General features: G+C 38.2%; 8 protein-coding genes and 1 non-coding gene across 20 annotated transcripts; 3 read left to right on the top strand and 6 right to left on the bottom strand.

Moving 5' to 3' along the window:
- Positions 1-120: 120 nt before the first annotated feature.
- On the bottom strand, positions 121-2,190 carry LOC110416936 (Tetratricopeptide repeat (TPR)-like superfamily protein). Its single transcript, XM_021429082.2, has one exon. It carries the CDS (start codon positions 2,017-2,019, stop codon positions 139-141), a length of 1,881 nt encoding a protein of 626 aa, XP_021284757.1. The 5' UTR covers positions 2,020-2,190; the 3' UTR covers positions 121-138.
- A 50-nt stretch (positions 2,191-2,240) lies between these two features.
- Positions 2,241-2,391, top strand: LOC149527200 (U4 spliceosomal RNA). The gene has a single exon (XR_016351271.1). It is a non-coding gene; the product is annotated as a U4 spliceosomal RNA (small nuclear RNA).
- Positions 2,256-2,541, bottom strand: LOC110416922 (syntaxin KNOLLE-like protein). The gene has a single exon (XM_021429066.2). It carries the CDS (start codon positions 2,519-2,521, stop codon positions 2,294-2,296), a length of 228 nt encoding a protein of 75 aa, XP_021284741.1. The 5' UTR covers positions 2,522-2,541; the 3' UTR covers positions 2,256-2,293.
- A 9-nt stretch (positions 2,542-2,550) lies between these two features.
- Positions 2,551-6,261, top strand: LOC110416921 (HMG (high mobility group) box protein with ARID/BRIGHT DNA-binding domain-containing protein). The gene is made up of 6 exons (XM_021429065.2): positions 2,551-3,543; positions 3,768-3,846; positions 3,960-4,122; positions 4,289-4,387; positions 5,092-5,471; positions 5,671-6,261. Exons 1-6 carry the CDS (start codon positions 3,368-3,370, stop codon positions 5,782-5,784), a joined length of 1,011 nt encoding a protein of 336 aa, XP_021284740.1. The 5' UTR covers positions 2,551-3,367; the 3' UTR covers positions 5,785-6,261.
- A 409-nt stretch (positions 6,262-6,670) lies between these two features.
- LOC110417221 (thiosulfate sulfurtransferase 16, chloroplastic-like) lies at positions 6,671-8,908 on the top strand. Its single transcript, XM_021429458.1, has 7 exons — positions 6,671-6,782; positions 6,890-6,970; positions 7,067-7,180; positions 7,467-7,543; positions 8,129-8,202; positions 8,288-8,341; positions 8,685-8,908. The coding sequence occupies exons 1-7, from the start codon at positions 6,703-6,705 to the stop codon at positions 8,757-8,759; spliced, it is 555 nt and encodes a 184-aa protein (XP_021285133.1). The 5' UTR covers positions 6,671-6,702; the 3' UTR covers positions 8,760-8,908.
- A 792-nt stretch (positions 8,909-9,700) lies between these two features.
- LOC110416712 (Ubiquitin-like superfamily protein) lies at positions 9,701-11,115 on the bottom strand. The gene is made up of 4 exons (XM_021428772.2): positions 10,787-11,115; positions 10,555-10,660; positions 10,305-10,404; positions 9,701-9,935 (listed from the first exon to the last, which is right to left on the bottom strand). The coding sequence occupies exons 1-4, from the start codon at positions 11,007-11,009 to the stop codon at positions 9,840-9,842; spliced, it is 525 nt and encodes a 174-aa protein (XP_021284447.2). The 5' UTR covers positions 11,010-11,115; the 3' UTR covers positions 9,701-9,839.
- Positions 11,116-11,534: 419 nt separating this feature from the next.
- On the bottom strand, positions 11,535-12,661 carry LOC149527201 (glutathione S-transferase-like). Its single transcript, XM_089783623.1, has 3 exons — positions 12,411-12,661; positions 12,285-12,333; positions 11,535-12,190 (listed from the first exon to the last, which is right to left on the bottom strand). Exons 1-3 carry the CDS (start codon positions 12,636-12,638, stop codon positions 11,733-11,735), a joined length of 735 nt encoding a protein of 244 aa, XP_089639749.1. The 5' UTR covers positions 12,639-12,661; the 3' UTR covers positions 11,535-11,732.
- A 549-nt stretch (positions 12,662-13,210) lies between these two features.
- LOC110416698 (mechanosensitive ion channel protein 6-like) lies at positions 13,211-16,749 on the bottom strand. The gene is made up of 5 exons (XM_021428747.1): positions 15,097-16,749; positions 14,623-14,746; positions 14,242-14,535; positions 13,935-14,137; positions 13,211-13,808 (listed from the first exon to the last, which is right to left on the bottom strand). Exons 1-5 carry the CDS (start codon positions 16,584-16,586, stop codon positions 13,520-13,522), a joined length of 2,400 nt encoding a protein of 799 aa, XP_021284422.1. The 5' UTR covers positions 16,587-16,749; the 3' UTR covers positions 13,211-13,519.
- Positions 16,750-17,731: 982 nt separating this feature from the next.
- Positions 17,732-25,349, bottom strand: LOC110416989 (serine/threonine-protein kinase STY46-like). 12 transcript variants are annotated; one of them, XR_002445267.1, is made up of 16 exons: positions 24,873-25,348; positions 24,356-24,470; positions 24,065-24,162; positions 23,819-23,932; positions 23,091-23,145; positions 22,869-22,979; positions 22,519-22,569; positions 21,720-21,895; positions 21,537-21,644; positions 20,477-20,550; positions 20,188-20,363; positions 19,479-19,574; positions 19,162-19,255; positions 18,644-18,724; positions 18,425-18,517; positions 18,107-18,201 (listed from the first exon to the last, which is right to left on the bottom strand). XR_002445267.1 is itself a non-coding variant. In XM_021429147.2 (15 exons), exons 1-15 carry the CDS (start codon positions 25,064-25,066, stop codon positions 18,064-18,066), a joined length of 1,641 nt encoding a protein of 546 aa, XP_021284822.1. In that variant the 5' UTR covers positions 25,067-25,347; the 3' UTR covers positions 17,732-18,063. The 12 variants fall into 12 exon arrangements, 1 of the variants encoding a protein (XP_021284822.1); XM_021429147.2 differs by lacking the exon at positions 19,162-19,255 and having other exon boundaries at positions 17,732-18,201; positions 18,425-18,478; positions 24,873-25,347; XR_002445262.2 differs by lacking the exon at positions 19,162-19,255 and having other exon boundaries at positions 24,873-25,349.
- Positions 25,350-26,024: the final 675 nt, after the last annotated feature.

Genomic DNA, 26,024 nt, shown 5'->3' on the forward strand with positions numbered 1-26,024 from the left:
AGAGCTGCTTATTTGCTCCTTTTCATCAGTTAATAAACACCACAACCAGAATTAGTATTAGACTGTGAATGAAAGAATTCTAACATATTAGTCCACTGTTGCCAATGTCACACCATGTCATTAAGAACTGTTTAGGGCTTACCAGTAATCTCCACAAGAACATAATCCATTACAAAAATGATGAAACCGCTTTGGATCTCGAATTATGATGGTACGCCTCTCAATCAGTGATACAGCCTTTGCCATGCTATGACAATCACCACATATTCTAAGGTTTTTGGTTATAATTAGTGGCATTGCAGCATCAGTCACCAAAAGCCCGAATGCCATGGCTAACTTCTCGCTGTGCTGATTGATCATATTCTCTTTAACTTCCTCATCAACATCATGTAGAACGAATTCTGTTTTAGACATGAAACCAGCTTTCCTTATCTTTCCAATTAGTTCTTCCAACTTGTTATATATCCTCTCTGCCTGAGGGTGAGATCTATCACCCACAACAAAACGATAGATTTTATTTCCATGCTCAACAAAACTACATCCAGGGGTTCTGTAGGGACTTCTCTCTTTTAGTAATGCCCTCACTTCTGAAGCCTCTCTCCATAGTCCAGCTGAAGAATATATATTTGACAGCATGATGTAGTTTCTGGCATCTGATGGGTCTAAAGAAAATAATCTTTCTGCAACTTCCTTTCCAAGTTCAGTATTACCATAGACTCTACAAGCATTAAGAAGAGCACCCCAGACACCAGAAGTAGGCTCCATTGGCATGCATCTAATCAGATCATAAGCATCACTGAGATGTCCTGAGCGACCAAGAAGATCAACCATGCATGAATAGTGATCCAACTTCCGCTCCACCCCATAAACTTCAGACATAATCTTGAAGTAACGCTTCCCCTCATTGACAAGTCCTGAATGACTACAAGCACTTAACAAGTGAGTGAAGGTAACATGATCAGGCTGTACACCTTTTTTCACCATGATTTGAAAGAGCTTTATTGCATCTTTCCCATGACCATGCACAGCATAGCCTGCAAGCATGGCAGTCCAGGCCACGTTATCTGGATCAATAATCTCTCCGAAAACCTTACTTGAAGCATGTAAACACCCTAACTTCGAATACAAGTTTAAAAGTGCAGTTGCAATGGTCACATTAGCAGTTATACCAAAACTTAAAATTAAACCATGAATACTCCCAGCTAAATTTCTGACGCCTAAATTTTCACAAGCCTGAAGAACAGTCAACATAGTAGCTTGATCAAACTCAACTCCAGCCCTTCTCATCATAATGAAAATTCCCATACTTTCCTCGGCAAGCCCGTTTTGAGTGTAAACTGCAATCATTGAATTCCAAGACACCAAATTCTGCAATAGCATTGCCTTAAATAACCGACAAGCTTCATGTAAATATCCAGACTTTCCATACATGTTAATAAGAGCATTTACAATTTTCACATCATTTAGCATACCCAATTTCATTGCAAAGCCATGAATGCACTTGCCTTCACTTAGAGCTCCCTCATCACTACAAGCTGAGAATATAGATAAAAAAGTGACATAATTTGGTTGCATACCCATTTCAAATCTCATTTTACAAAATGCACTCAAGCATTTAGTGGTAAACCGACTTCGGGATAATCCTGAAATTAAAGAATTCCAGGAGACCAAATCTTTATTAGGCATTTCATCAAACAAATTTTGTGCATATTCTGGGTATCCTAATCTAGCATAATTAGACACCAACTGATCACCAACGAATCCGTGACGGTAATTCACGGATTTGATAACTCGGGCGTGAAAAGCCTGGCAATAGAAGACACGAGAGCAAGAGTTTACACCAACAATTAGTGCTGAGACAAGCCAGTCTGAGTATAAATGCGAGTGAAGTTCAAGGGAAGATCGTGAAGGAATGACATTGGAAAGACCTTTCCGGCTGAGAAAGAAAGGTTTTCGTTGTGCACAGTTGGTGTAAAAGTTGGAGAAAGAGAGTGCTGAACAAGAAGCTACTTTTCTCATCTCCCATTATTCAACTTCAAACAAGCCATCCAGTTAAGACATGTTTCTAGGTCCCAAGATAAAGGTTGATCATCACCTGAAAGACAATCCTGATTCCTTTGAATGTCACAGGACAGAGGAAGACAGTCCAGGAAAGTTAGATGCAGTCCCACATTTATAGCATACAAGCTCTTGACTATTCCTGACATATATAAAATGACAAAGGCGATATGGGTTTGGGCATCTTTGCGCTTGGGGCAATGACGCAGCTCATGAGGTTCTAACCGAGGCGCGTCTATTGCTGGTTGAAAACTATTTCCAAACCCCCTCGTAGGCCTGGGCTCGACCCCGGCCTTCGAGAATTTCTGGAAGGGCTCCCTTCGGGGTAAAGCCCTACAATAGTAGTACAAATGGTTGCTTCTAGATAAAAGTGGTCCATCATCGTAACTCCAAAAGGGCTCCAACAATCCATTAGTGGGCCTAAGCTTAGGCTAAGAACGTTTGATGGAGGGAAATTATCCATGTTGGATGCCAGTGATGCATTGAAATAGTCGTAGGATCTCTCCAGGTGCTCGGTTCCCGATTTTAGCGAAAGGCTTCCCACAAGTATTTATGATAATGAGTACGATACAGTTGAAAAATTCGTCACTTTGATTTTGTGGTCAGCGATTCCAGCCACGCAGTCAAGCTTATATATGGAAGGCTGAGACATGTTTCAACATTCAGCGGATATAAAGATCACCCACTACAGGACTCGTATAAAGCATTTGACCAAATATCATGAAACTTCAAGAGTAGGGACCGTTTGAGATTTTTCTCACCAATCTACGATTGAGATGCCTCTTGAACCTATCTACAGCGTTCTCTGCTGCACTACAAGACCGCAACCCAAAAAAAGAGACCTTTCTGCAGATATCTTCCAACAGATGTACGCTAAGATATGCTCAGAAAATCATCAGAACAAGAAGCGCAAGTGCATGTCAACGTTTGGAGAAAGCAAAAGGGAAGTGCAAATCAAAGCCCTTTCAGCTGCAAAGATGTCAGGCTTCGAATGACACGAGAGAAAAAGAGGTAGAAAGAGAAAGAGAGGGGGGAAGGTAGTGTGCAATAATGAACATAGCCAGTGTAAATTAATAAGCATTAGGACTTTGCACAGTGGTTGGCCATTCAAAATGCCAGAAAAAGCCAATTTTGCATAACCGTTACTTGCTCACGCGTCCAACCCCGTTTCTTTTAATTGCCAGCTTTCTGCCCCTTAATTACAAACTTATCTTCCAAATCTTCTCCCCTTTGTCATTATTAGTTCTCTACAGTAGTAGTATTACTCCCTCTCTAGACTTTTTTCTACCGGAGTCTCCGGCGACCCTCAATGGAAGGGGCCAGCAAAGCAACGTCCTCCACCGGGAAAACTAAGGGTCGAAATGGGGCTGTTGAGAAGAAAGAATACCCGGACCCTCTTGCCCATCATGAGGAAGTTGTTCAGGACCCTATTGTTTTCTGGGATACTCTTAGGCGCTTTCATTTTATAATGGGCACCAAGTTTATGTAATTGCCTTCTTTAACTCTTTCTTTTATACTCCTTCCATTTATCTTTTTCTCTTGCTTGTTCTTTTCAAAGGAGCTCTAGTGCTGATTATTGTATTGGATTATGAGAATGTGATGCTTTTACCGGGAACTTGTACAAAAAGGTGATCTTTTTCATGTTCCTTTGTATTTTTCTTTTTTTCTTTGACGGTTGTGCTTCTGTATTCTATCTTTGTAATTTAAAGGATTCCTGTGATTGGAGGGAAGGAGTTAGATTTGCATGTTCTGTATGTAGAGGCTACCAAGAGAGGTGGTTATGAGAAGGTTAGCTCTTTTATTTTTTTAACTACTCTTATCTGTTCCTTAGATTTTCCTCAAAATACCCATGTCGTTAAGTGTAAGCTTGTATATCCTACTTCGATTGCTATGGCGTGTAGGTAGTTGCAGAGAAGAAATGGAGGGAAGTGGGTAGTGTTTTCAGGTTCTCTCCAACCACAACAAGTGCATCCTTCGTGCTCAGGAAACACTACTTCAGTCTTCTCTACCATTACGAGCAGGTTCATTTCTTTAAGATGAAGGGTCCTCTACATACTCCAGCAGGTATTTGATTTTTTTTTTCTTTTGCGCTCATGCTTTTCTTCTTGCATGGGGTTTTCCCTGTTTTCTCGACCAGCTGTAGCATAATAGTGCTAGTTGATCTTGAGCTATGTTTGCTCCTGGTTTTTATGCAATTCGTGTACGGTTCTAATGTTTTTTCCCACTGCAGTTGCATTTCCTGTTAACGACCCTTCATGCATACCGGAACTGGCTCTCGTGGAATATTCCCCTAAACCGATAAGAGAATTCCCAGATCCACTTATGGAAGGTAAGTTGGTTTTCTAATATCTCCATCTTATTATTTCATAGGGAAAGGTAGAGGAGGATAAAGGTAGTGTCATCCACACAACACAAAATGTTCGATTGAATTTTTATGCTCCAAAATTTTCTGTTTGATTTCTGAGTTTGTCAAATAAGTCCACTGTGATAACTTAGGATTACAAGTTAGGCTATAGCCTATTTTGTTAGTGTGGTCTTTATACTTGATGTGTATGTTGATAGTTTTAGTGATTTCTCAATCTTCTTTTTCATTATGGGGTCCCACTACATCTATCGTTACATTTCTGGTATGTGGTTATGGTCCTTATGACATTTGTGTGATATCTCTTGCCAAACAAATGTATTTATTCTGTCTCTATCAATGGTTCACTCCAATGTTTTCAATTGCATACAACCACATACCTAGCAAACAGTTGTTTTTGGAAGGCACTTCATGTTCAAATCTGCTCCGAACTGCTATTGGAAGCAAAATGCAACAATGACGTTTTCAATGTTTAAATAGATAGTGTAAACCTACCTTTTGTTCAAATTCTTAATCAATGGTATATGAGAGCTTTTTTAAATTTCTTTTAACTTAATATTGTGTGTGAAATGCTGTCCAAGTAACTTCATATTGCTAGGGTGTTGATTTGAACTTCTTTGGGCTAGCAATTGATTGGATGTTGACCTTACCTTATATGATTCTCTTTGTAGGAACTTCTTGTTTTTCGGTTTTTGGAACAATTGATGGGAAGTTCGATTGTGGTTATTTGATATCTGTGAGGTTGGGTTCAGAGGTTCTTAGTGGAGTACTCTATCATCCAGAGCAGCCAGGCTCTTCTGCCTCCACACCTGAATATAACAGTGCCCTCGTCCCGTACAAACGCATTCACAAGTCCCAGCATTCTGTGAGGAGGAGGAGGAGAAGCAGAAGAGCAGGAGACCCCAGCTACCCTAAACCCAACAGGAGCGGTTACAACTTTTTCTTTGCTGAGAAGCATTATAAACTCAAGTCCCTCTACCCAAACAGAGAGAGGGAGTTTACAAAAATGATTGGCGAGTCTTGGAACAGTCTCAGCCCTGAAGAGAGGATGGTAATTGCAAATAGATCAGAAAACTTTTCGTTGGTTTCTTACCTTCTGTTTCTTGCAAACTAAATTGTTCGATTTAAACACTGGTTTTCATTGTTTTTATTTAGGCCTTCCAAATCTTCTTAGCAGCCCTATTTGCACTAACAGAAGTGAAAATAGAACCAAATAATGCCAATAAGATGATCAATCCATTTCTCTGTAGGTGTACCAGAACATCGGATTGAAAGACAAGGAAAGATACAAGAGAGAATTGAAAGAGTACAAAGAGCGACTGAAGATCAGGCAGGATGCGGAAGTTGAGAGACCGGACTTGTAGACCTTAAAGAGGAGGAAATCAGTATTAACCAAAGAACCCATAGCAGATCTTTGTGACTTCTAAATTTATGTAGATAGAAGAACTACCATTTTGGGGAAGTCTAACAAAAAGAAAAGGAAAACTATCAGCTTCTTATAGATATGTTCACTCTAATGATCTTTCTTAAATATGAAAATACTTCATTTTCCTACCTCTAAATTTGACATGGTCCAAAGGCATATGGGATTACAGATTTATTTTCTTTAATTCATGCTAGATTTCTCATTGTCTTTTGTCTTGCAATAGGACTTGAAAATGTAAGTTAGAATGGTTATCTTATATGGTCAAAGATTATATTATTTTATGAAGGGGGACAAAATTACATAATTAGATATGAGCATTGGTGCTATGCATACATGTAAGTTAGAATGGTCATCTTATATGGTCAAAGATTATATAATTGGATGAAGGGCGACAAAATTACATAATTAGATGTGAATATTTGTGCTATGCATACATTAAAATAAAATTAAATCAAATTTTGGTTAGATCCCTCTCTTCCTAAGCAGCGGCGGATTTAATTCCTGGTAACCAGGCTTATTCGAGCATTTGCCATTAATATTTGCAACAAGGTAACGGCAGCTGCAAGCTCTGGGCCCATTGCCAAGACAGATACCTCATTTGCCAGATAGATTCCCATATTTCTCCCATGAAACGGCTGATAGTCACTTATAAATTTTCGTCCTATTCCATTGCCAAAGCAGACAGACACTCTGTCATCCCAGATAAACAATTTCCTGAGAGACTCTACCCATGAAAAAACTCACACTTTTGATACTGCTAACCGTCCATTTCCTAGAGATAAATATATACATATATGTTACGTGAATCAGAAAACGTGCTATCACTATCAAGCAAAGTTCTTAGAATACAGAAGAAATGGCCCCTTTGGCTTCCTCTTCTCGCCTGGCTCGCTCCATGCTTCCTATCTTTCTTCGCTCCCAATGCCTTAGTATAAGGTGAATCTCTCTCACTTTATGATCTATAATTCTATGAATATACACACACTTTTATATAAACATGGGCAGAAAGATTGTACTGAACTGTAAAATGGAATGTGGTTTAGGTGTTCATCATCCCTGGTGACAACACCCAAGTTTCAAGTGGAAAACGGACCCAGTGCAAGGAATAGGATTCTGAGATTTGGGTTGGTGTTATATATACACTAGACTTTACAGCTTGCGCATGGTGACAGATGCGCTTGTTAAAATGTTTAATGAAGTGATCTGATATGCTGATGCAGGTCAGCTGCAAACACTGAGGAAAATGAGGGAAAGATTGATGTAAAGCCAAAGTCAGTATCGGTGAGGTTGGCGTACGAGCTTCTTCAGGCAGGGCATCGGTATCTGGATTGCAGGTAGCTAACTAACTAATGTTTCACCACTTTGAAAATGACAAATCCAAGTCGAGTGATGAAGAGACAAGTAACATGTCGTTCTCCCTCCTCATATGTAACAAATATTTCTTGGGCTTCTGACTTCTGTTCTTGACCCTTCTTTCATGTATTCTGCTGCACAATTGTTCCTCGGAAATTGCTGTAAACTAAGCCCAGAGGCTTGCTTTGATTCAAGTTTTCAAGCATTGTCTGTGAGTGTCGTGTGGATGATCATATCACTTTTCAATTTTTCGGTTCCATTTTACAGGACTTGTGAGGAGTTCGATGCTGGGCATCCTCCTGCGGCTATTAACATTCCTTATTTTCACATCTTTAATGGAGAAGGTAAACATCACAAATCTAGGTTGCAGATTAATTTTGTGGTTTAAGTATTCGGTCAGATAGAAGAATAGCTTTGTTCCAAAACCAATTTCATTAAATAAAAGACAAATTTTCCTGTCTAATAAGAAACTCAACTCTATCTGAAGAGATTTGAAGTTTGGAACTTATTGGCTGATGAAGTTGTACTAACATAATTGCAGAAACAAAATTTTCCATTCCTAAGTTCTGACAGTTTTCATTCTTCCTTGTGAAGAGAAGTGAGCTTGATTCTTTTCCTGTTTGATTAAATTTTTTGACAGCCTGCAATGAAAAAGTACAGCTAATAATGTCTCTGATCAAACTTTCATTTTGCTGCATAGAGTGCCTTAAATTTCCATAAGCCACATTCCTCCAAGGAAAAACTCATGATACTAGAACCCCCTGACCTGATGGGTTTTGCTTCCTTCTGTGACAAGTATGAAAAAACAAACTACTGAAACTAGTACAAACATAGCCAGCTCTCTGACAATCTAACATTGATTAATCATTCATTGGTTAAATGACCAATCAGCACAATCATGTTGAGTTATTGTCTTTTACATTATGAAGGGATGTCATTGAAGAATTCAAAATTTTTGGAGGAAGTATCATCAGAATTTGGAAAAGAAGAGAAGATCATAGTTGTAAGTTTTTTTTTTTTGAGCTTGCTAGTTATTAGTTATTGCAGATTACCCCTTATGATCTTATTGTTGCTTCATCACTCGTCAGGGATGTAAAATAGGAAGGAGGTCACTAATGGCAGCAACTGATCTGCATGCTTCTGTAAGTTATGAATTTTGAAATTTCATTGTTCATTTCCTGTTAGAAGCATAAGTTGCTAGCATAACTCCACAAAACAAGATATGTCAAAGGATTTTGATATCTACACTCTTATTGCAAGTAAAATATTAATCAAAAAGTAGTACCTAAAAAGAAAAGATCATGTTGGAAAATGGGAAATATGCGAGAAATATAACCATCATATAAGCATGGAAGGAAATTATTATTATCTAGGAGCAGGCTAATAACAAGCAGCTATGGATGTAAAGGTTAATAACAATTCCTAAAGTGGCTTCAATCTGTTATATTGGGGAGACACTTGATCATAAATTTGATGCTCCTGCAGGGTTTTACCCATGTCACTAATGTTGCTGGTGGCTATACCGCATGGAAGGAAAACGGGCTTCCTACTACAGATTGAATGCAATACTGTTTCTTTAGCATGATGAAAATTTAAGAAACTATTCTCTATGTAGGTTGTATTTCATCAATTTCCGGAACTATTGTAGCTTTCTAGCAGACATGTCCTGTTTCTTTTGAATCAGTGGTTTTCTTTTATCCTAAAGGGTTTCATCCGTTCATTGTGATAGAATTGAGCCATAAATGATCAAAGCTTTAGGTTCGTATCTTGTTCTTGTTGGCAGGAAAAGTTCAGGATTCATAAGGCTGGAGCTATGGTCCGATAGCAGCCTTAAATCAAAAGGTTTTTTCTGAGAAGTGTGCCTTAAATCAAAATTTTAACAAGTTAGTGAGTAGCAACAAGTTTGTTCTTGGATGATTAAAACTCGGCACAGGGCAATGTCCTCTGCGTCCTAACATTAACCTCGTCAAGGCTGGTAATTACCCCAAGGCCGAATGGGGCCCCTTTCAGGAATTCTGTGACAGCCCCGGCTAAGTGAGGGTTTGGAAATGGTTTCAACTTTAGCAATTCATGGGTCTCTCATTATTCCCATGTGTGACGAAAGAAGCCCAAAACAGAACTCAGTTGACAACACATTGCCCAAGGATACCCATCTGTTGAATGTTAATTGATGAGGAAGAAAAGAAAAGCGATTTTGGACTGATGCAAGGCTTCTCTTTTCCCAGAGACCAAACCCCGGGAGCGCATGGAGACCGAAGAAGACCAGAAAATTGCCAGGACTAGCAGATTCTTTTTCTGTTAAAGCAAACAGAAATAACAAAGGATTTTTACGGAAATTTGTTGCAATCAAAGGAGCATCTATGAAGAAATGAAATTTCAGAATCAAGTCCCTGTCAAGCATCATGCATTATTCCATTGGCTTTACATCATATATAGTACTACTACATGTGTCTTCAAGCAAAAATTTATAAACAAATCACCTAAACATTTAAGCAAAATCAGCCCAAAATGAAATACTTACGAATTTCTAGAATTTCTAGAATGACTTCGATTAGATAACAAGAACTTTCGCATGTTTGTGTATGTGTAGGGAAAGATCACCATAGAGCCATGAGATTAGCAACATGATTGAATATGTATTCATGAACGCTTGTTCAGGCCATGGAAGAAACGGTGCTTTCTCCTCTTGGAATGGCTCCCAGAACCCTTTGATACAACATAGGATACAAACTGTACCTGCAGAAAACAACACATCTCCCCATGTTGAGAACAAGGCATGATCATAAGATCTCACAGAACAATAAGAGAAGGAAGAAATTCTTCGTGTTTCTAAAATCTAATGCTTTTGAAAGAAATAAATTCTAATCATAGATGTTGAAGGAAATGCAGCTAGACATTATAGCCATAATTGGAAATTTCTAGGTAAGTTTAAGTTGAGTTTCCATTATTCACTAGAATATAATTCCTTTGAAGAAGTACATGTGTTGATACATGCAATTTCAATGAATTTAAAGCTCCAAAGTGAGATCATAACCAGGAAACCAGCAAAGCAAAACCAGAAAAAAGCACTCTTGTTAGAAAGATGAAGGGGGGAAAAGCTAGAACCTGAGAGTTATTTCGAACACCAAAATCCTGAAGAGCAGCTCCCTCATCAAGGAGCTTCTCATTGTGGTGTGCCAGGCAGAAATTGGCCCATACGTGCCTCCTACAACCCAAAGTAAATATAAAGCTTAATCTTCAAAAACAAAACTTTACACTAGTATTTCCTGAGAATCTTGAACAGCAAAATGTACAAATCTCCAAAAAACATGATGGGTGCTTTAAGAGTAAAAAAAAAAAGAAGAAGATGATATACCATGAAATGTGTCGATGACCCATCTTCGACTGCTCGAAATCGATCACTTTCTTCTTGATTGCGAGCTTCAAGTCTTTCACCGTGGCCGAATTCATCACCGCAACATCTTCAGCACCAACGAAAACCAACCAATTCACAAAGGGCTTTCTTAACAATTCAAACAAAAATTAGACTCTTGTCTAAATGCCTAGCTGAGAGAGAGAGACAGAGAGAGAGATAGTATGTTAAGTACCGAAGGAGGTTCCATCTAATTTGAGGATGGAGATGCGCATGGCACTCCCCAGTTCAAGGCTGATAAGGGTATCGACATCGGATAAAGTGGGTTTCTTAGGGACATCGGCGAGGATTGGGTCGTCGAGGAGAGCGGCGAGTGTTGAATGCAACTTGGCTTTCTTCACGTTGTTGCTGTTGTATCCGACCACGCTCTCTTCCTCCTTCGCGCCTGACTCCATCATGCTTTCTGCTGATATATTCACCAAAAACCAAACGAGAGGGTAGTTCCATTAACTGTTTAACCGATCTGATTTATTGGAAATTTTTGGTAGAATATTTCCAGCCATGAGATGGGCTCACACCCCAGACTAAGAGCCTTAAACTAAAGCTAATTGGGCTCTCAACTCATAGCATTGATTAACCCATCTCAGTTTTTCAGGTCCACTCGATTGAACGGTATTGTTATCCGAACATCAAACAGACGCCAGGTGCCAGTTTCATGGCATAACCAGAACTTCTCCATTGATTTCCCACTCAACGTCAGCATTATGGTTTAAACGGAGTCCTAGAACTAGTTAGTTTGATTTTGAGGAAACTAACAACCTTAGTTATTTTGTTCTCTTCTTCTTTCTCGAATTGAAATACTGGGAGATGATGAAGCGTAAAGACAATCTTCGGTGCCCACCAACCTACTCGCAGTGGGGAAATGGATGGGTCGCCAGAGAGTAGTCCCAATTTTCATTCTTGAATTGCATAGTTCAACTAGGTAATAAATTGTTATGTGATGAATTGAACCAAATACATTGATCGTGTCATGATTTGTTCGGGGAAAACCACGAAATATAATGGTAAACAACAAAGGTAACAACGACATGGAAACAGAGCAAATATGGAAAAACCCTGGTTGAACTTGAAGCAAAAGCTCAACAAGACTAGCACGTAAGAAAAGCCAACAAAACCATGGTTCAAGTCCTCTGCTTCTGCATTTCAACCACCTTCTTCCACGAATCACGGCTCGAAATCTCACCCCACCACCTACCCACGTTTTTATTGGAAGTGAAGAGCTCTCCCCTGTCAGTAGCATTCACCAAGTAATGTGTGTTAGGTAAGTGTGACAGATCAGCTAAGGAAAACTCATCGCCCGCCAAGAACCGACTTTCTCCGAGCCTCTTCTCGTACACCTCCAGCACTTTCGCGAGCTTCTCTTCATTTTGGTTGATTACGGCTTGGTCTTGCTTAATCTTCATTCGTGGTGCAAATGCGAGCTGGAACACGAGAACTGAGCTTGGGGGGTTAAAGCTCTGCCCTTCAGCCTCCAGCCATTGATCGATGGAAGCTTTCGCCAATGGGTTTGTCCCGTACAATCCTGTGTTTCCCTTCTCTGCGTACTTTTCACACAAGTACCTGCATATTGACCTAGATTCTGCAATCACAGACCCAGATTTTAGGCACTGTCCAACAAAAGGGAGAATAAAATTGGTCCGAAATAGAATTAAACCAAAGTTGTGGATGATTACCAAAGAGGGAGGTGCTCTCATCTTGAAATGCCGGTACTTGACCAAAGGGCTGTTATAGCCAAGAATTTGTGAGGAAACAAGAAGTTACTAAACCAGAAAGCAGGCAATACAAATTAACGTATGTACCTGGATTTTGAGGAAATCAGGACTCTTGTGCTCGCCCTTGGACATGTTGACGGAGATGAGCTGGAATTGCACATCTTTCTCGAGAAGACAGGCTAAGACTCTAGATACGGCAGTGGACATTGGTGGGCCGTAAACTTTCACCGGAGTTGCCATTGGGAACTGCTGGTCTTGTCTAATCTGTTGATTGAATCGCGTGTCTCCTTCTCTTCGTGTAATGCTCTCCACCATATAAAGCAGAATTTTCTTGCCGCTTTATCCCTTGCTTGATGAGAGCAGGTAAATTGGGTCCACCTAGACATAAAGAGAGGTTTGATGGGACTGCGGGAGCCTGCACCAACATCGTTATGGGCTCTACCAGGGGTGAGTTTTGGGTTCCTATTTTCTACTGGCCTGATATAACTGATGGAAACATGGAAGGGATAGTTGATTTGATGACAGGCTCAGTTATTTATCATCATTTGGCAGACTACAAGCCTTAGGCAATAACCATTAGGCTTTTTATACTATGGCATCTTTAGCCCGTATCAGTTTGTCAGGTCTATTGCTTGTGTAGTGCTAGTATTAAGGCCCACAAGCAAAGCTAAATAGGAGAATGCACCAGCACCATTATGGGCTCCACCTGGCTAAGTTTGGGTTCCTAGTTTCTATATATTTATCATCATTTGGAGGCTACAAAACTCCATCGGCTTGTGCCCTGAAATTCTGAACATGGCAATTACCATGTGCGAGGTGTTTGCACCTTTCATTTAGTTCAGCAATGAGAAATATAAGAAATGTTCTGAACATGGCAATTACCAAACTTCAGCAATGGCACTTCTCATTTAGTTCATGGACAAATATAAGACATGTTCACAAACATACACTATAAGTAATGCAAATTCTAGTACACAAAAAGAAATACTCAGGTTACATTTTTCTCGATTCCTGATTTTGGGATCTGCCATGTTCCTATGCACATGGATATGCCCTTATCTGGTGCCTTTAAGATCGTTTGAGACCTAACGGTGACTTCAGGTTCTTTTTGCCAACTGCTGTTCATTCCAGTGCTTGCACTTTATGTTATCATGTCCTCAGGATGTTATTCAAGAGCTGGTTTCTAAGTCAGTAAATTAGCTAGTACAAGCAATCCAATTTGAAGGCAGCCTATGTGAAACCAAACTCGGCATGTTCCGCACATTCACATCGAGAGGCAGCAGGCGGTATTCAATGTCAAGGTCTTTCAGTATCTTAATCGTTTCTTCAAGTAAATGGCCTCTCCTACCCCATCTCTCCGCCATGTCCTGGTAGTTCATTTTGTGCTTAGACGACACTGAAAACTTCAGTTTGTTCATGTCTTCCACATCAGTCACGATCACCAGAGGATTCTTGTGCCAGTGGTGCTCCCTGCTCTCAATGTACCTAGAATTGAGACAGTTGCTGTTTTAGAAAGCTCAAACGTATCCAATTCGACATTTTATTCTCAGCAAGGTTAAGCTAAGGTACAGAAAACTAATGAGAGAGGATATAAATCTTACTAATACTTACCCAATTATTCTTTCTTTCATGATGGCAATCTTCTCTGATGGAGTTGAGACATGGATACAAAATTCAATTGTTTCTATCATGTCAGGACTGCGGTAGAAGTTGCCGATAGGCTTGGTAGATAATAAACTATTTGGATAAACGATCTTTTGGCCATCAACCCTTAAGAACACTGTGGTTAATATATTCATTTCTTCCACTATCATCTGAGGTTCAACAGAACAAACATTAGTAAATACTAATCAATACATTCACCCTGGAAAGAAAGGAAAGGAAAGGAAGAACTTCAAATTAATGATGGTTTCTTTACCTGCACTCCATCCACCTCACAACGATCACCCACATCAAATGGATGCATTATGAATAAAAAAATTATTGCTTCAAATACTGTCTTGCAGGTATTCCCGAAGATAAATACCACCAAGAGAAGCTGTGAGCTTATGAAAACAAGGAAGTGGGTGACAGGAATTCCTAATATGATGAGCCAAACTACGACAATCACAATCGCTACTAGGATGTTCAACATATTGTGGAGTTCATCCACAGCTGTTTTTGTATCATTTAGGGACAGTGCAAGTGCTTTTCGATCTCTGAAAGCATTGACCTGGAAGGGGAAAAGAGTCCTTTAGGCTGTTTCTAAACAAATTTGTGAAATTGAAACCTTAATCGATTCCTATTAGACATCAATTACCAGCCAATTGTTGAGTGATGCCTTGCTGATTCCTTCTTCTTCACTTCCTGCTCCGAAGAGATGCAATGCCTTCAAAGCTTCATCTCGACCCATAAAGTGCATGATATCTGTAAGGTAAATGTATCTGATACAGAGATTCGTGTCATTGGGTTGTCAGCATCATTGAACATCAATAGGTTAGAGATATTCATCAATGCAAAGCTTCCCAAACTTAATTTTGGCATTATTGTCTAATAAATTCCTCAAGTCAATATCCATACACATAAAGATGGATACTATTTATTCATTCATTAGTTTCTTTTCTTTGTTAGAAGATTAATCAATCACCAAATTAAGCATTGTTCTCATTAAGCTCAAAAAGGTTGATGGAAGAAAAATAAGCAGAAAAACAAAGAAGAGCTATGTTCGGGTAAAGATGGTCAGATACTCAAATCAAGTGCTCTAACAATTGGGCGCAAGGGAAAGAGAACTTACTGAGATTCTGGCTGAGCCACATTCTGGAAAATCTTCTTAGCTGCTTCTTTTGCTTGACATTCACTTCTAATCTGCACTGAAGATTCATCATCCAGGTCAGAATTCAGTATCTGCTCATCTAGAGTGGCCAAGTGCCCATGGCTAACCATATTAATCATCCTCCTCATATTCCAAGCTGATATATTCTTCTGAGTCAGCTTACGAAGGTGGTCAAGTCGGATATCCTTATCTTTCATCTTAGACATTGTCCTTGAAATTCTGGGCCCGTTGCCAGCCATTGTGGTTTTTGGTTGCTTTGGAAGAAGTGTTGCCCTGAGGCTATCAGCCGTAGTACTCCCAGCACTCCGTGACTCCTCAACCTCAGAGGTTTCATCCTTTTCCTCTCCTTCTGCCTTATTTATTTCAAACAAGGGTGGACCAGAGAGCATCTCAATGACATATTGATTGAATAAAGCTTCCTGGATTCTGTCAAAGAAGGTGTTTACATGGAAAGATGAAGCAAGGACTTTAACAAGGAGGGTTTTCACAAGCCATATCAAGGTAGCCACCAGGAAACATACGAGAATCTTTGTTACATAGGGTAATACCTCGCTGTTGGTCTCCTCCTGGACCTTGTCATCAAAGATCGAATGCCACACAAGCAAAACGAGGCCCAACCAGAGGCAATTCTGAACAGCCCTTCTCAATCCGTAAACAAAATAGAGAACTCGTTTCCGCAAAAGAAAATTGCGCTCGATAAAGATCACAACAACTCGAATTGCCCAACCAGAAACCAGCCGTCCACAGATTAATGCCAAAACCATTATCTCCCATTTCCATAACTGAAGATCCCAAAGCGTTTGTCTCCTTATACCGGGAATGGCGACGCTACAAACTAAGGCTGCTATAATCAGAACGAGACTCATCCACTGAAGTATTGTCAGTGCACTGAATTTCTGCAGCTTATATTCATCTGGAATGTCTTCCATGTCTTCCTCATCATGGTTATTTTCTTTGAACTCTTCTTCAGAGTTCATTCTGTCGCTCCTTCCATATCGGTCCTGGAGCGGGTCAAGCAACCTAGACTTGGTCTTGCTCACCAGTTGCCTCCATGAGTTCTGTCGAATATAGTCATTCGAATTGCACCTCGAAACTTGTCCTGCATCCGAACCAAAAGACCATTGGCGTGTTTCTGCCAGGCCTGAGATGTCCTTGCTCTTCTGCCGAACAGCTTCTGTTAACACTTCATGAAATGAAACCTTGGGTTTCTTCGATGAACCTGAAGGCTTACCCCTTGAGTTATCACCGATGATCTTTGAAGTGTTCCCATTTTCTTTGACAGCAGCATCGTTATTGTCAATGTTAACAAAGATTTCCCCTTCTCTCTGCTTTTCAGAGGACTGTGCCATTTGACAGTCGTTGGAGTGAAACAGGAGCGGTTGTTCCACAGGGTTTTGTAGCTGTTTTGCATTAGAACAGTATGATTTCAAAGACTTTCTCAATGGTTCCATTATAAGAACTTATCAAACTCTTCCAACTCCTCGTATGGAGAATTACTAACCATTCAAAGCACTTTTTAAATCGCAGGGCAGACAACAGGATGGGAAGTTTTTTCCTCGGAAAAAATTCGAATACCATACACTGCTAAATTAAAAAAACGATGGGACCAAGCCGAAGTTGCATTTGTTAAAGGACCCTCGTGAGTCATGCGATCAAAAAGGTTCTAAGAGCATCTTATGGTAATGGTGCATTTTCTTTTCTTTCTGGCTTGGGATAAATTCCCCTGTCGAGCCTCAAGTTCTCCTTACACAGGTACACATGGCTGCAGTATCTAGTTAAATTCCGATTCCCAAGAAAAATGAAAAGGAAGGCCTTGTTGCAGAGTGAAGAATTGGCCAACGAACGCAGATTACATTGCATCATTGAGTTATATAAATAAAAACTAAACCTAACTAAGGCCGCAAAGGTAGTAGAAAAGAAGTTACTAGAACAATTTTGCATGGGTTTAAATAATTAAAATGTCTAAAATTATATATTTTATTCTGAATTATCATTAATAATTTTATACAGATAAAATCTAACTCGATATATTGATTTAAAAAAAATAATTAATAATGATGTATCATATTATCATGTCGTTAAGTTTTATTGTGTCTAATTAATACATCATATCAAATTCTGCAGATATAATAAATAATAACTATTAATGAAATATAACTTTTTATAAAAATATAAAATTTCATTGTTTAAAATAAGTATAGTTTAACTTTTAGCACGATAAAAAGGCTTAGGTAAAAAGCAAACTACAAGGAACGGCAAAATAAATCAAATATGCTGTTTCCAACAGATCGAATCCAATATCTTGAATGATTTTACATCGCTACAACATATTCATCGTCCATATTCCCTTCACTTGAAAAAGCGTTCTTCACAATAAAATTGTTCGAGCACTTGAGCAATCATGCTGTCGTGTTTTTGGTCCTAATTCTCTCTAATGAGTGATCATGGGTTAATCTTCAAGAAACATATCAAAATAAACGAATAAAATGCTTTAACTAGCATCAGCAGTGGAGAATTCAGTATCGACAGTGGTAAGAATGGCATAAGAAAAAGCAAGGCAGTCAGCATCAAGGACATATTCTCTTGAAGAGTAGGCAAATATTGAGTTTAAACCGATCATTTTTATCGATAAACTCGATTAGATATCATTGCAATGATAAGCAGGTGCCATGTTAGCATAATTACCCGTTACTTTTACTTCGAAAATATAGCGTTAAGTCCGCATAGAGAAAGAAAAAGAAGTATGCATACTACAAGCTACAAAAATTATCCACAGGGGCTTGCCATCTTGCTGGCTTCCTCCTGAAACCTGTTTCAAATTTCCTAGGTGATTTTTCCTTCCCATTTGTCTTGTCTGCAACCCTTTCCAAGATTATCAAAATTTCCAACAAGAAGGATAAGCAAAAGGATGATTCTTCCAACTTTTCCCTACCTCCCTGCTAAGTCTTGCAAGAGATCTGAAATTTCAGAGAATTCAGGTCTCAAAGATGGCTCCTGTTGCCAGCATCTATCCAGCAGTTCCACAAATTTCGGGTGAGTATGCTTAGGAATCACTGGCCTTAGACCCTGAAATCCACATAAAGAAAGCTCTTTATTGGTTCAAGTCTCTTACGCTGGGTAGTCATAAGATAGAAATCTTTTAGTGAAACAAGTACCAACTATCCTGGAAAGAAGGTAACAAGACTAAATTTTCATAGTACTTTCTTGCATGTGAGTGGAGGAATATATATACGAATATGTGTGTAACAAATAAAAGTAATTCTGCTAGTTCTATTTCATAAAAAAATACCTTCTGGACAACTCCCAATGCAGCTTGTAAGGGGGTTAAGTTCTCGTATGGAAGCTGGCATCGATCACAAAAATTAGAGGTTTGGTTTTAAGTCTGTGCAATCACAAACTACGAGAAATGAAAGACAAAACAAAATAAACCTTGACATGAACATTGAGCTATCTCAGTGCAAAAAGAAACAAGACGCCTTTTTTAATCCAAATATTGCCAAAGCATTACCTTTCCTGTAAGCAGTTCCCATAGCACAACCCCGAAACTGAAAACATCAGCTTTGTGATCATATGGTTTGTGTTCAATCACCTTCCATGGATCAAGACCAGATAATCATGTCAGAGAGCTGGGAGGAAACTAGCAAAGGCAAATAATGGTCATTATCAACACAGTCATGGTATGCAATGTCATCAAAAGGTTCATGTCCCATTAACTTATAGCATGCTCCATGAAATAGTTAAAACAAAGTTGAATAGATTATGTGACACACAATTGTAGTGCTGCTCAAGGTCTGATATTATACCATACTTGTAAACAAAAGAATTAAGGCCTGGAAGCTGAAACAAGAAACATAAGAGCATTTTAAAAATGAAAAAGGAGGAGAAAATCTGGAAGGTCATCAATAGAAACAATTCTCAACTTGGTTAACTTATTAAAGCTATGCACCAACAAAAAAATAACTGGATATAGCCTTTGTCCTAGTTCTATTCTACCTAGGTTCACTTTTTGTTAAATGAGACCATCACCTCTTACAACCTCAACTCATGCTTCGGTAAACACACCATAACCTTTGCAGACCTTCAATTTTCACCACAGCTAACAATCTCTTAAATCTTTCACCTATTCAAGCATCCACTGAAAATCAATTTAAACTGCCCTTAGTGGCTGTTAAATGATTTTTACAAAGGCCCATTTAGGGCAAGCACCCTGTGGGACTTCATGCCAGAACTGGATTTAAAAAAAAATGATCTGTTATGAACTAATATTCCAGGCCTTCAATTTTCACAAAGTAAACAAAATGTTAAATATCCATGAAAGAATGGTCATCAACAAGAATACCAACCTCTGGAGCCATCCAACGATATGTTCCTGTTTCTGCAGTCATCACACCTGACTGAGCTTGCACCCTAGCAACGCCAAAATCAGCTACCTTGACAACCTGTGACAGAGATCCTTAGGGTGTAAAGATAAATGGAAATCAAGGACCAGACAGCACAAGCAATGTATATATAGCACAAACATAATCTAAATGCAAGCAAATGGACCAAAAATAGTCAATACTTCATGTTATGGCAAGTCCTCCTTACCCACTCCCAAATAATATTAATTTCGTTCTAATAAAAGATGAATTTTGTTGTTAGTTTGATACTTTGCTTGAGTTTGACTATTAATACCAAAAAAATAGCACAAGCTGACTATGACATCAAACGGGAATAGGGCTACAACCTGCCTAGAAGCATTTATAGAAATCTCAAATCCATTAGATGTCATGTTCATTGGAAAAAAAAGATCAAGATTCTTTACCCCTCTCATCCAACAACAGGCATAACCCCCATAAAATACCCCTACCCAGTATGAATTCCTCTCAAACTCTTAATCCTCAAGGTATTATTCGTTTTAAACCAGAACGATCAACTATAATTTAAAAAGCCTCGAGAGATACCTCCATAACCAGTAGTAGAACTTTTGCAGGATGTAAGAATTAAGATTATTGTTCACATAGAAGGCAACATATTTACAAAGTAAATACCATAAAAAGGTGAATCTCTTACTCCATTTTCATCCATCAGAAGATTGGCAGCTTTCAGATCCCTATGCATTATATTATTTTGATGCAAGTAGCTCATTCCCTTGGAAACATCAATCGCTACTTTGAGTAAGAATGGAAGCTTAAAACCAGATTTTTGTTTATGCAGAAAGTCATACATGCTTCCACCAGACATGAACTCTGAAAAGTAACAGAAAATATACAAATTGAAATCAGAAATAGACTGAAAAATGAAAATGAAAATTGCATATTTAGTCAGGGAACTAGGTGTAGTAGAAAGTCATAAGTCATACCTGTCACAATGCACAGGCTTGGAAGTCTGGTACATGCACCGATGAATTGAACAACATTCTTGTGCCGAATTTTCCTGTAAATTCCAAAGAAGCAAACAAAGGGAGAAGAAAAGCTAAATTTCCAGATAGTAGGATGTAGGCAGTAGTTTATCTTTTCTTAAAATATCCACAGGAAATTAAATTAGTTCATCAAAAATATGTAATACTATGCACAAAGAACTATTCAAAAAGATATGGAGGAAACAAGAAAATTTGGACTTTTTTGACATTTTCAGAAGGTAGAATCAACACTCTCAAGCACGACAAGGAGGAGTGCTTACGATAATTAAAGAGCTTGAGAAGGTCATCAACTTGATCGCAAGTAGACATATTTCTATATCATTAATTCATGACCAGCAATGAACATTATGAATGCTATGACAATTGGCATGAACTGTATAGTGACAATTCAACTGGAGCAAACCGGATAATGTTTTTTCAACTCAGTTATATGGTGAAGAAGAAAAAGATTCGCTCTACATCAAGAAATTACCATCCACATGAGTGAGAATTTGTCTTTAAAAAGATTTATATAAGCATTTTAGATGCTATGGCTTGTCTGCTGCATATGCATAACACCTTTCTCTATATGATAAAATACATTACCAAAATGGAAGTTCTAGATGATCAATAAGAAGTCTCATGTAACACTTCCGAGATATAAGTTCATAGGAGAGATCATATCCATCTACAAGTCACTTAAATAAGAGATAAGCCAAAACAATGCACATATACAAGGATGACTGGAGTAGGAGTTTCTTTAAATTTCAAGGCTGCATATGCGAATGCTTTCACCTGGAACAACTACTTTACAAAAGAGGTTAAATTAGAAGGACATATTAGTTAAATCTTCAAGAACTCTCAACAAGAAAAATTCTAGATAAGAATTATTAAGTTGAAAGTGCACCAAATTAATAAAAGTCCATTGGGGACAGTGACCATACAAAGAAAGTATAAACATGGAAAAAGAAAAGTAGTTGAAATAAGTGTCTACAGAATTACAAATTGCGATTAATCACACCTCATGATACTAACTTCTTGAATAAATTCCCTTTGCAAGTTCTCGTTTAGATGCTCAGTCCTAAGAACTTTGATGGCTACATCTTGACCGCAGAAAGTACCTTTATACCTGCATCAGTCAAAATATATAATTCACAAGTATTATGCACAAACAGAGCAGGGCATTTAAGGATAAAGAACTCACAAATCACCATAGGAGCCAGAAGCCAATTTGCTTTCATACTTTAACAGGCTAGTATCAATTTCCCAAACATCATTTCCACCAGAAGGGATGTTCACATGGCTGGAGGCAAGTTTGTTTCCAGTTTGCTCTAGCTCCCTCACATGATACAAAGCATGAAATTTTGACCAGGAATGCTTCTGCAGAGCACTTCAAATTATCAGAGACCTATGCACTGCTACAAGATCACTAGAAACAAGATATTTCAACATATTCCTTTATAATGATTATCCTCTCTTTTGTTTTTTAGAAATAACACATAACATATGTTAGAATGATAAAATAAAAGGAGCACAGGAAGGAGCAAATATAAAGATAAACAAGAAAATTCAATTTGTTAAAGGTTTCTAGAATAGTAGGCCATATCCTTAAGGAGAAATAAACATGAAATCACCAAAAATGCATTGCACCAAACAAGACATACTGCACCAAAATGTTGACAAAGTATTGTATTACTGAAGAACACAACACAATTAGTTTTTACTTTACCAATTAAAATAATCATCAATGTGGTAAGTTAAATGTCAGTACAAAAGAATACATTTTCCATAGCCACGTCAGTTAAAATACCAAAATAGAGTGATCCAGAAATGTAGTCAACTGAACTTGTCCTCAGTTTAACATAAACCATTAGAGCCAAATTACACTTAAAAGTAAAAATAGGTGACTAACAAACATAACATCCTTGTCCACCATAAGAAAGAAAAAGATATCAAAATAATGAATTATTGTAGTTATATTGGAGAATAGCAAGTGAGGCTACCTCAACTTTGGATATCTCCTTTATCAATACATTTCTAAGCTGCTCAGTCTCCTACAATCCATAGTATAAAAGAATGTTAATCCAAGTGATTAATTGATGGAGAAGCACACAAATTTATTACAAAATTCAAAGTCTAATAGATCTAGATGTGAGAGTCAATAAACTAATCCAAAGACTGATAAATGATAATGAAATCAGAAAGAAAGAAATCAATCTAAACGCTATAAAATATACAGCTTAAAAGACTGATACATATTCTATTGATAACATTATCAACTCTGTGACATTCTTCCCCAGGGAATAGTGATTTGGTCTGATATCATATCAAAAGAGAAGAAAGAGTAAAATACCTCAAGTGCCCAACCATCAACAACGAACACATCCAAGGAATAGCCATCTGTCGTGGAAAAAGCATGTGCTTCTTGAATGTTCAGCCCAACCTCAGATAGTAAAGAAGTCAACTGAAATTTCCACAAAAAATACTCTTAATAATGAAATTAAAAAGACCAATGACCAGATATCGTATCCAAAGATTATTTGCACAACTAGACAAGCCAAGAGTAATTGACCACCTGTGTTAGAAGTTTTGGCTTGTCATTTGTTGAAATAGTGATCTCATGCATCAGCCTACAGAATAATGAATTAAGACATATTATTTCACATACAATCAATAGAAACTTCCAGAAATAAATAGAAAAGACTTCCTAACTTTCAAAGTTGTATACGTCTCATTCACCAGCAAGAATAAGAAATAAAAGGAAAATTTAAGGAGAAAAGAATAGTATTAAGTAGGAAGCATAGATGACATCGTGGACAAGAAAGTATCTAACAACAAATATCCAAAGCAATGAAGAACCAGTGTAAATCAACAAGATAACTAAAACTAAGTGCAGAATTTAAAAGTACAGAGTATCATGACTAAATCATATTGATGCCCTCAATTCAGCTTAAGCTAAGACCACATACCATGATGCAAAATTACGCAGTTTTGCACTTAGCTAGTAAGTTTACAGACCCAAATGTCAAGACTTGAGAACAGTTTGCCACAGAATACAATAAGCACATAAAGGATAATTTATTAACTAGGAAGACATCCTTTCTCCCCTGGTTATATCTTTTAGTTCCTCTACCATGCTTTCAAGGAGGTTATACTAAATGAATCCATGCAGTTGATCCGCATGAAGTTGTGTAGAAATTGAATAACTACAGTATATAAACATTGTACAAAATTCCCAAGGAGATCACAAATAAAAATAAAAAATACCAAAAAGCAGGGGAGAACCTTTTTAGAAGTATTTACCGAGAGTCAATTAGATTGCCATTAACTACAACATCCATATCTTTAACACCTCTTTTAGCTTCATGCACAAGCTCAATATCAGATGATGTACCAAAGGCAGGTGGCGGATGAAACCTAAAATAGGGGAGAAAACACAAAAATGAGGAGCAAGGAAAGCATTCAGGAAAATAGATGTTAGCAGAAACCTAAGCCATATCAGAGTTGGCTTTTTTGAAGAAGACCAAATAGATGTTTACATAACCATGCCTCTTTTTGTTGGGATAATCAGAACACTGAGCATCAGCTTTTCGTGCAAACTTCAAATGTACTGACCCAACCCTATTTCCATCAGAGGCAGAATGAACCTGTATAAGAGAAACATTTGTTAAATTGCTACAAGGCCTTCAAAGGGACATGATAACCCAACCAACATAGAATAATTGTATAATACCTTTCATGAACGAGCATCAAAGATCACTAAATAAGACTAATTTGATATGGAAAAAGAAATGGAGCAGCTGGTATTGATAGATGAATAAGAATATGTAGTAAAAATACTTGCACAAGCCGAACTTCAATTGCAGGCCTGCTAGCAGGATCACGCGCCTTGTGAAGTAATCTTTTGTGCATAAGAACATCTTGTGCCCTCTCCACATTAACATCAAACGCATACCTACAACAAACAAATATGCGTTTTAACTCATTGAATCTACGCCAAAAGAGCCAGTGAATGGAAATTCCAATTAACTTCATTTCATGTTAAATAAAAGAAAAAAAAAAAAAGGAACATCAGCATATGGCAGACGCTCTGTTTGGCAGCTAAGAAACCAGAGGAAAGAACCACGCAAAAACCCGAAAAAGTTAACTAAACTCTCTTCAATTACACTTTCCTCCCTACACAAAACCTCACTAACCTCAACTCTTAATTTGCTGATATTTGAAATTCTCGTTTTCTCTGGCAGCAAACACGAATATACTTACTTTTAAAACTTGAAATTCAGTCAACCAAGCAAATTCCGCCCGTAATATGCAAATGAAAATGGTGGAAGCAAGGATTCAGTGCTTTGTGGGGTACCTGGCAGGAAGTCTACAGAAATGAGCCCACAGTTCATCTTCGAAGGTAGGGAAGCTCGCCTCCTCGATATTCAACTCCCTAAGTCGACAAAGAACTTCGTTAAATACTTCAACCTTCTGCCTCTGTTTCCGACTCTGACTCGGCACGAAATCCACCGCTCTGCTACTGCAACTCTCCGTATCCCCCATTACCATCCAAAACACAAAGAGCAAATGAATCCAAAAGCAAAAACAAAAAAAATATATAAACGTTTCTGATTCAGATTCTAAAACACGACCGTATCGAAGATCAGAGTTCGAACGCAATGGCAACTACGAAAGCAAAACGACGGAGAAAACTGTTCTTTCTTTGCGTAATGATAAATTCAGCTTTGCGCCCATGGCTTCTCCATTTTCCTTTCTTTTTTTTGTTCTTCTTTTTGGGCTTTCCCTCTCTCTTTTCTCCCCCTTTTATAAACTGATAAATTTTGGATGTTGAACGTTTAAAGTGATGGCGTAATGCGCACCCACAAGCGCAAAACCTACGTGGATTCTAACGATACTGCCTTTGCTTTGCTTATATCACCCGCGGTTTAAACTATTATTACTATTTAAATTAATTTTAAAGTAAACCCGGTAATAATTAGAAGGTAATTTTCGATTTTGTTTATTATGTAATCCAATGGGGTTGGTTCTATGACATCATCATGCACCTCCACTCCTAACCAATGGGACTTCTTCTCTGGTCCCATTCCCCGACCTAATCTACTCTTATTCACGCATGATCACCACTTTCACTCCACGGAGTCTCTCTCAAATCTCTCTACCCTCCCGCTTTGGTAATTTTAAAATCTTGGGTGAATATTCTCACTAATCAATGTGGGTGGTCTTCCACTGTTTCGACCTTATTATATTAAAATCCGGCTTCCATTCCTTTTCATATTTTAAACATTCTAGATAAGATTAATTATTCTTTTTTATGGTTTATGCTATTGTATGCATGATTCACGTGAGTCGAGTTAGTACAAACTTCTGCTTAAACTAAATTTAGAAATGGAATCCGTAAGGAAAGTCAATTGATAGCGGAATGATAGAGGCCAGAGGATGTGACATCTCAACCTATAAGGAATCAAAGGTACGGTGCAAAAGCTTGAGGAATGGAGCATTCCTAGTA

This window comes from Theobroma umbraticum, unplaced genomic scaffold (genome assembly GCF_002168275.2).
Source record: "Theobroma umbraticum cultivar Fairchild unplaced genomic scaffold, ASM216827v3 scaffold_51.0, whole genome shotgun sequence".
NCBI lineage: Eukaryota > Viridiplantae > Streptophyta > Magnoliopsida > Malvales > Malvaceae > Theobroma > Theobroma umbraticum.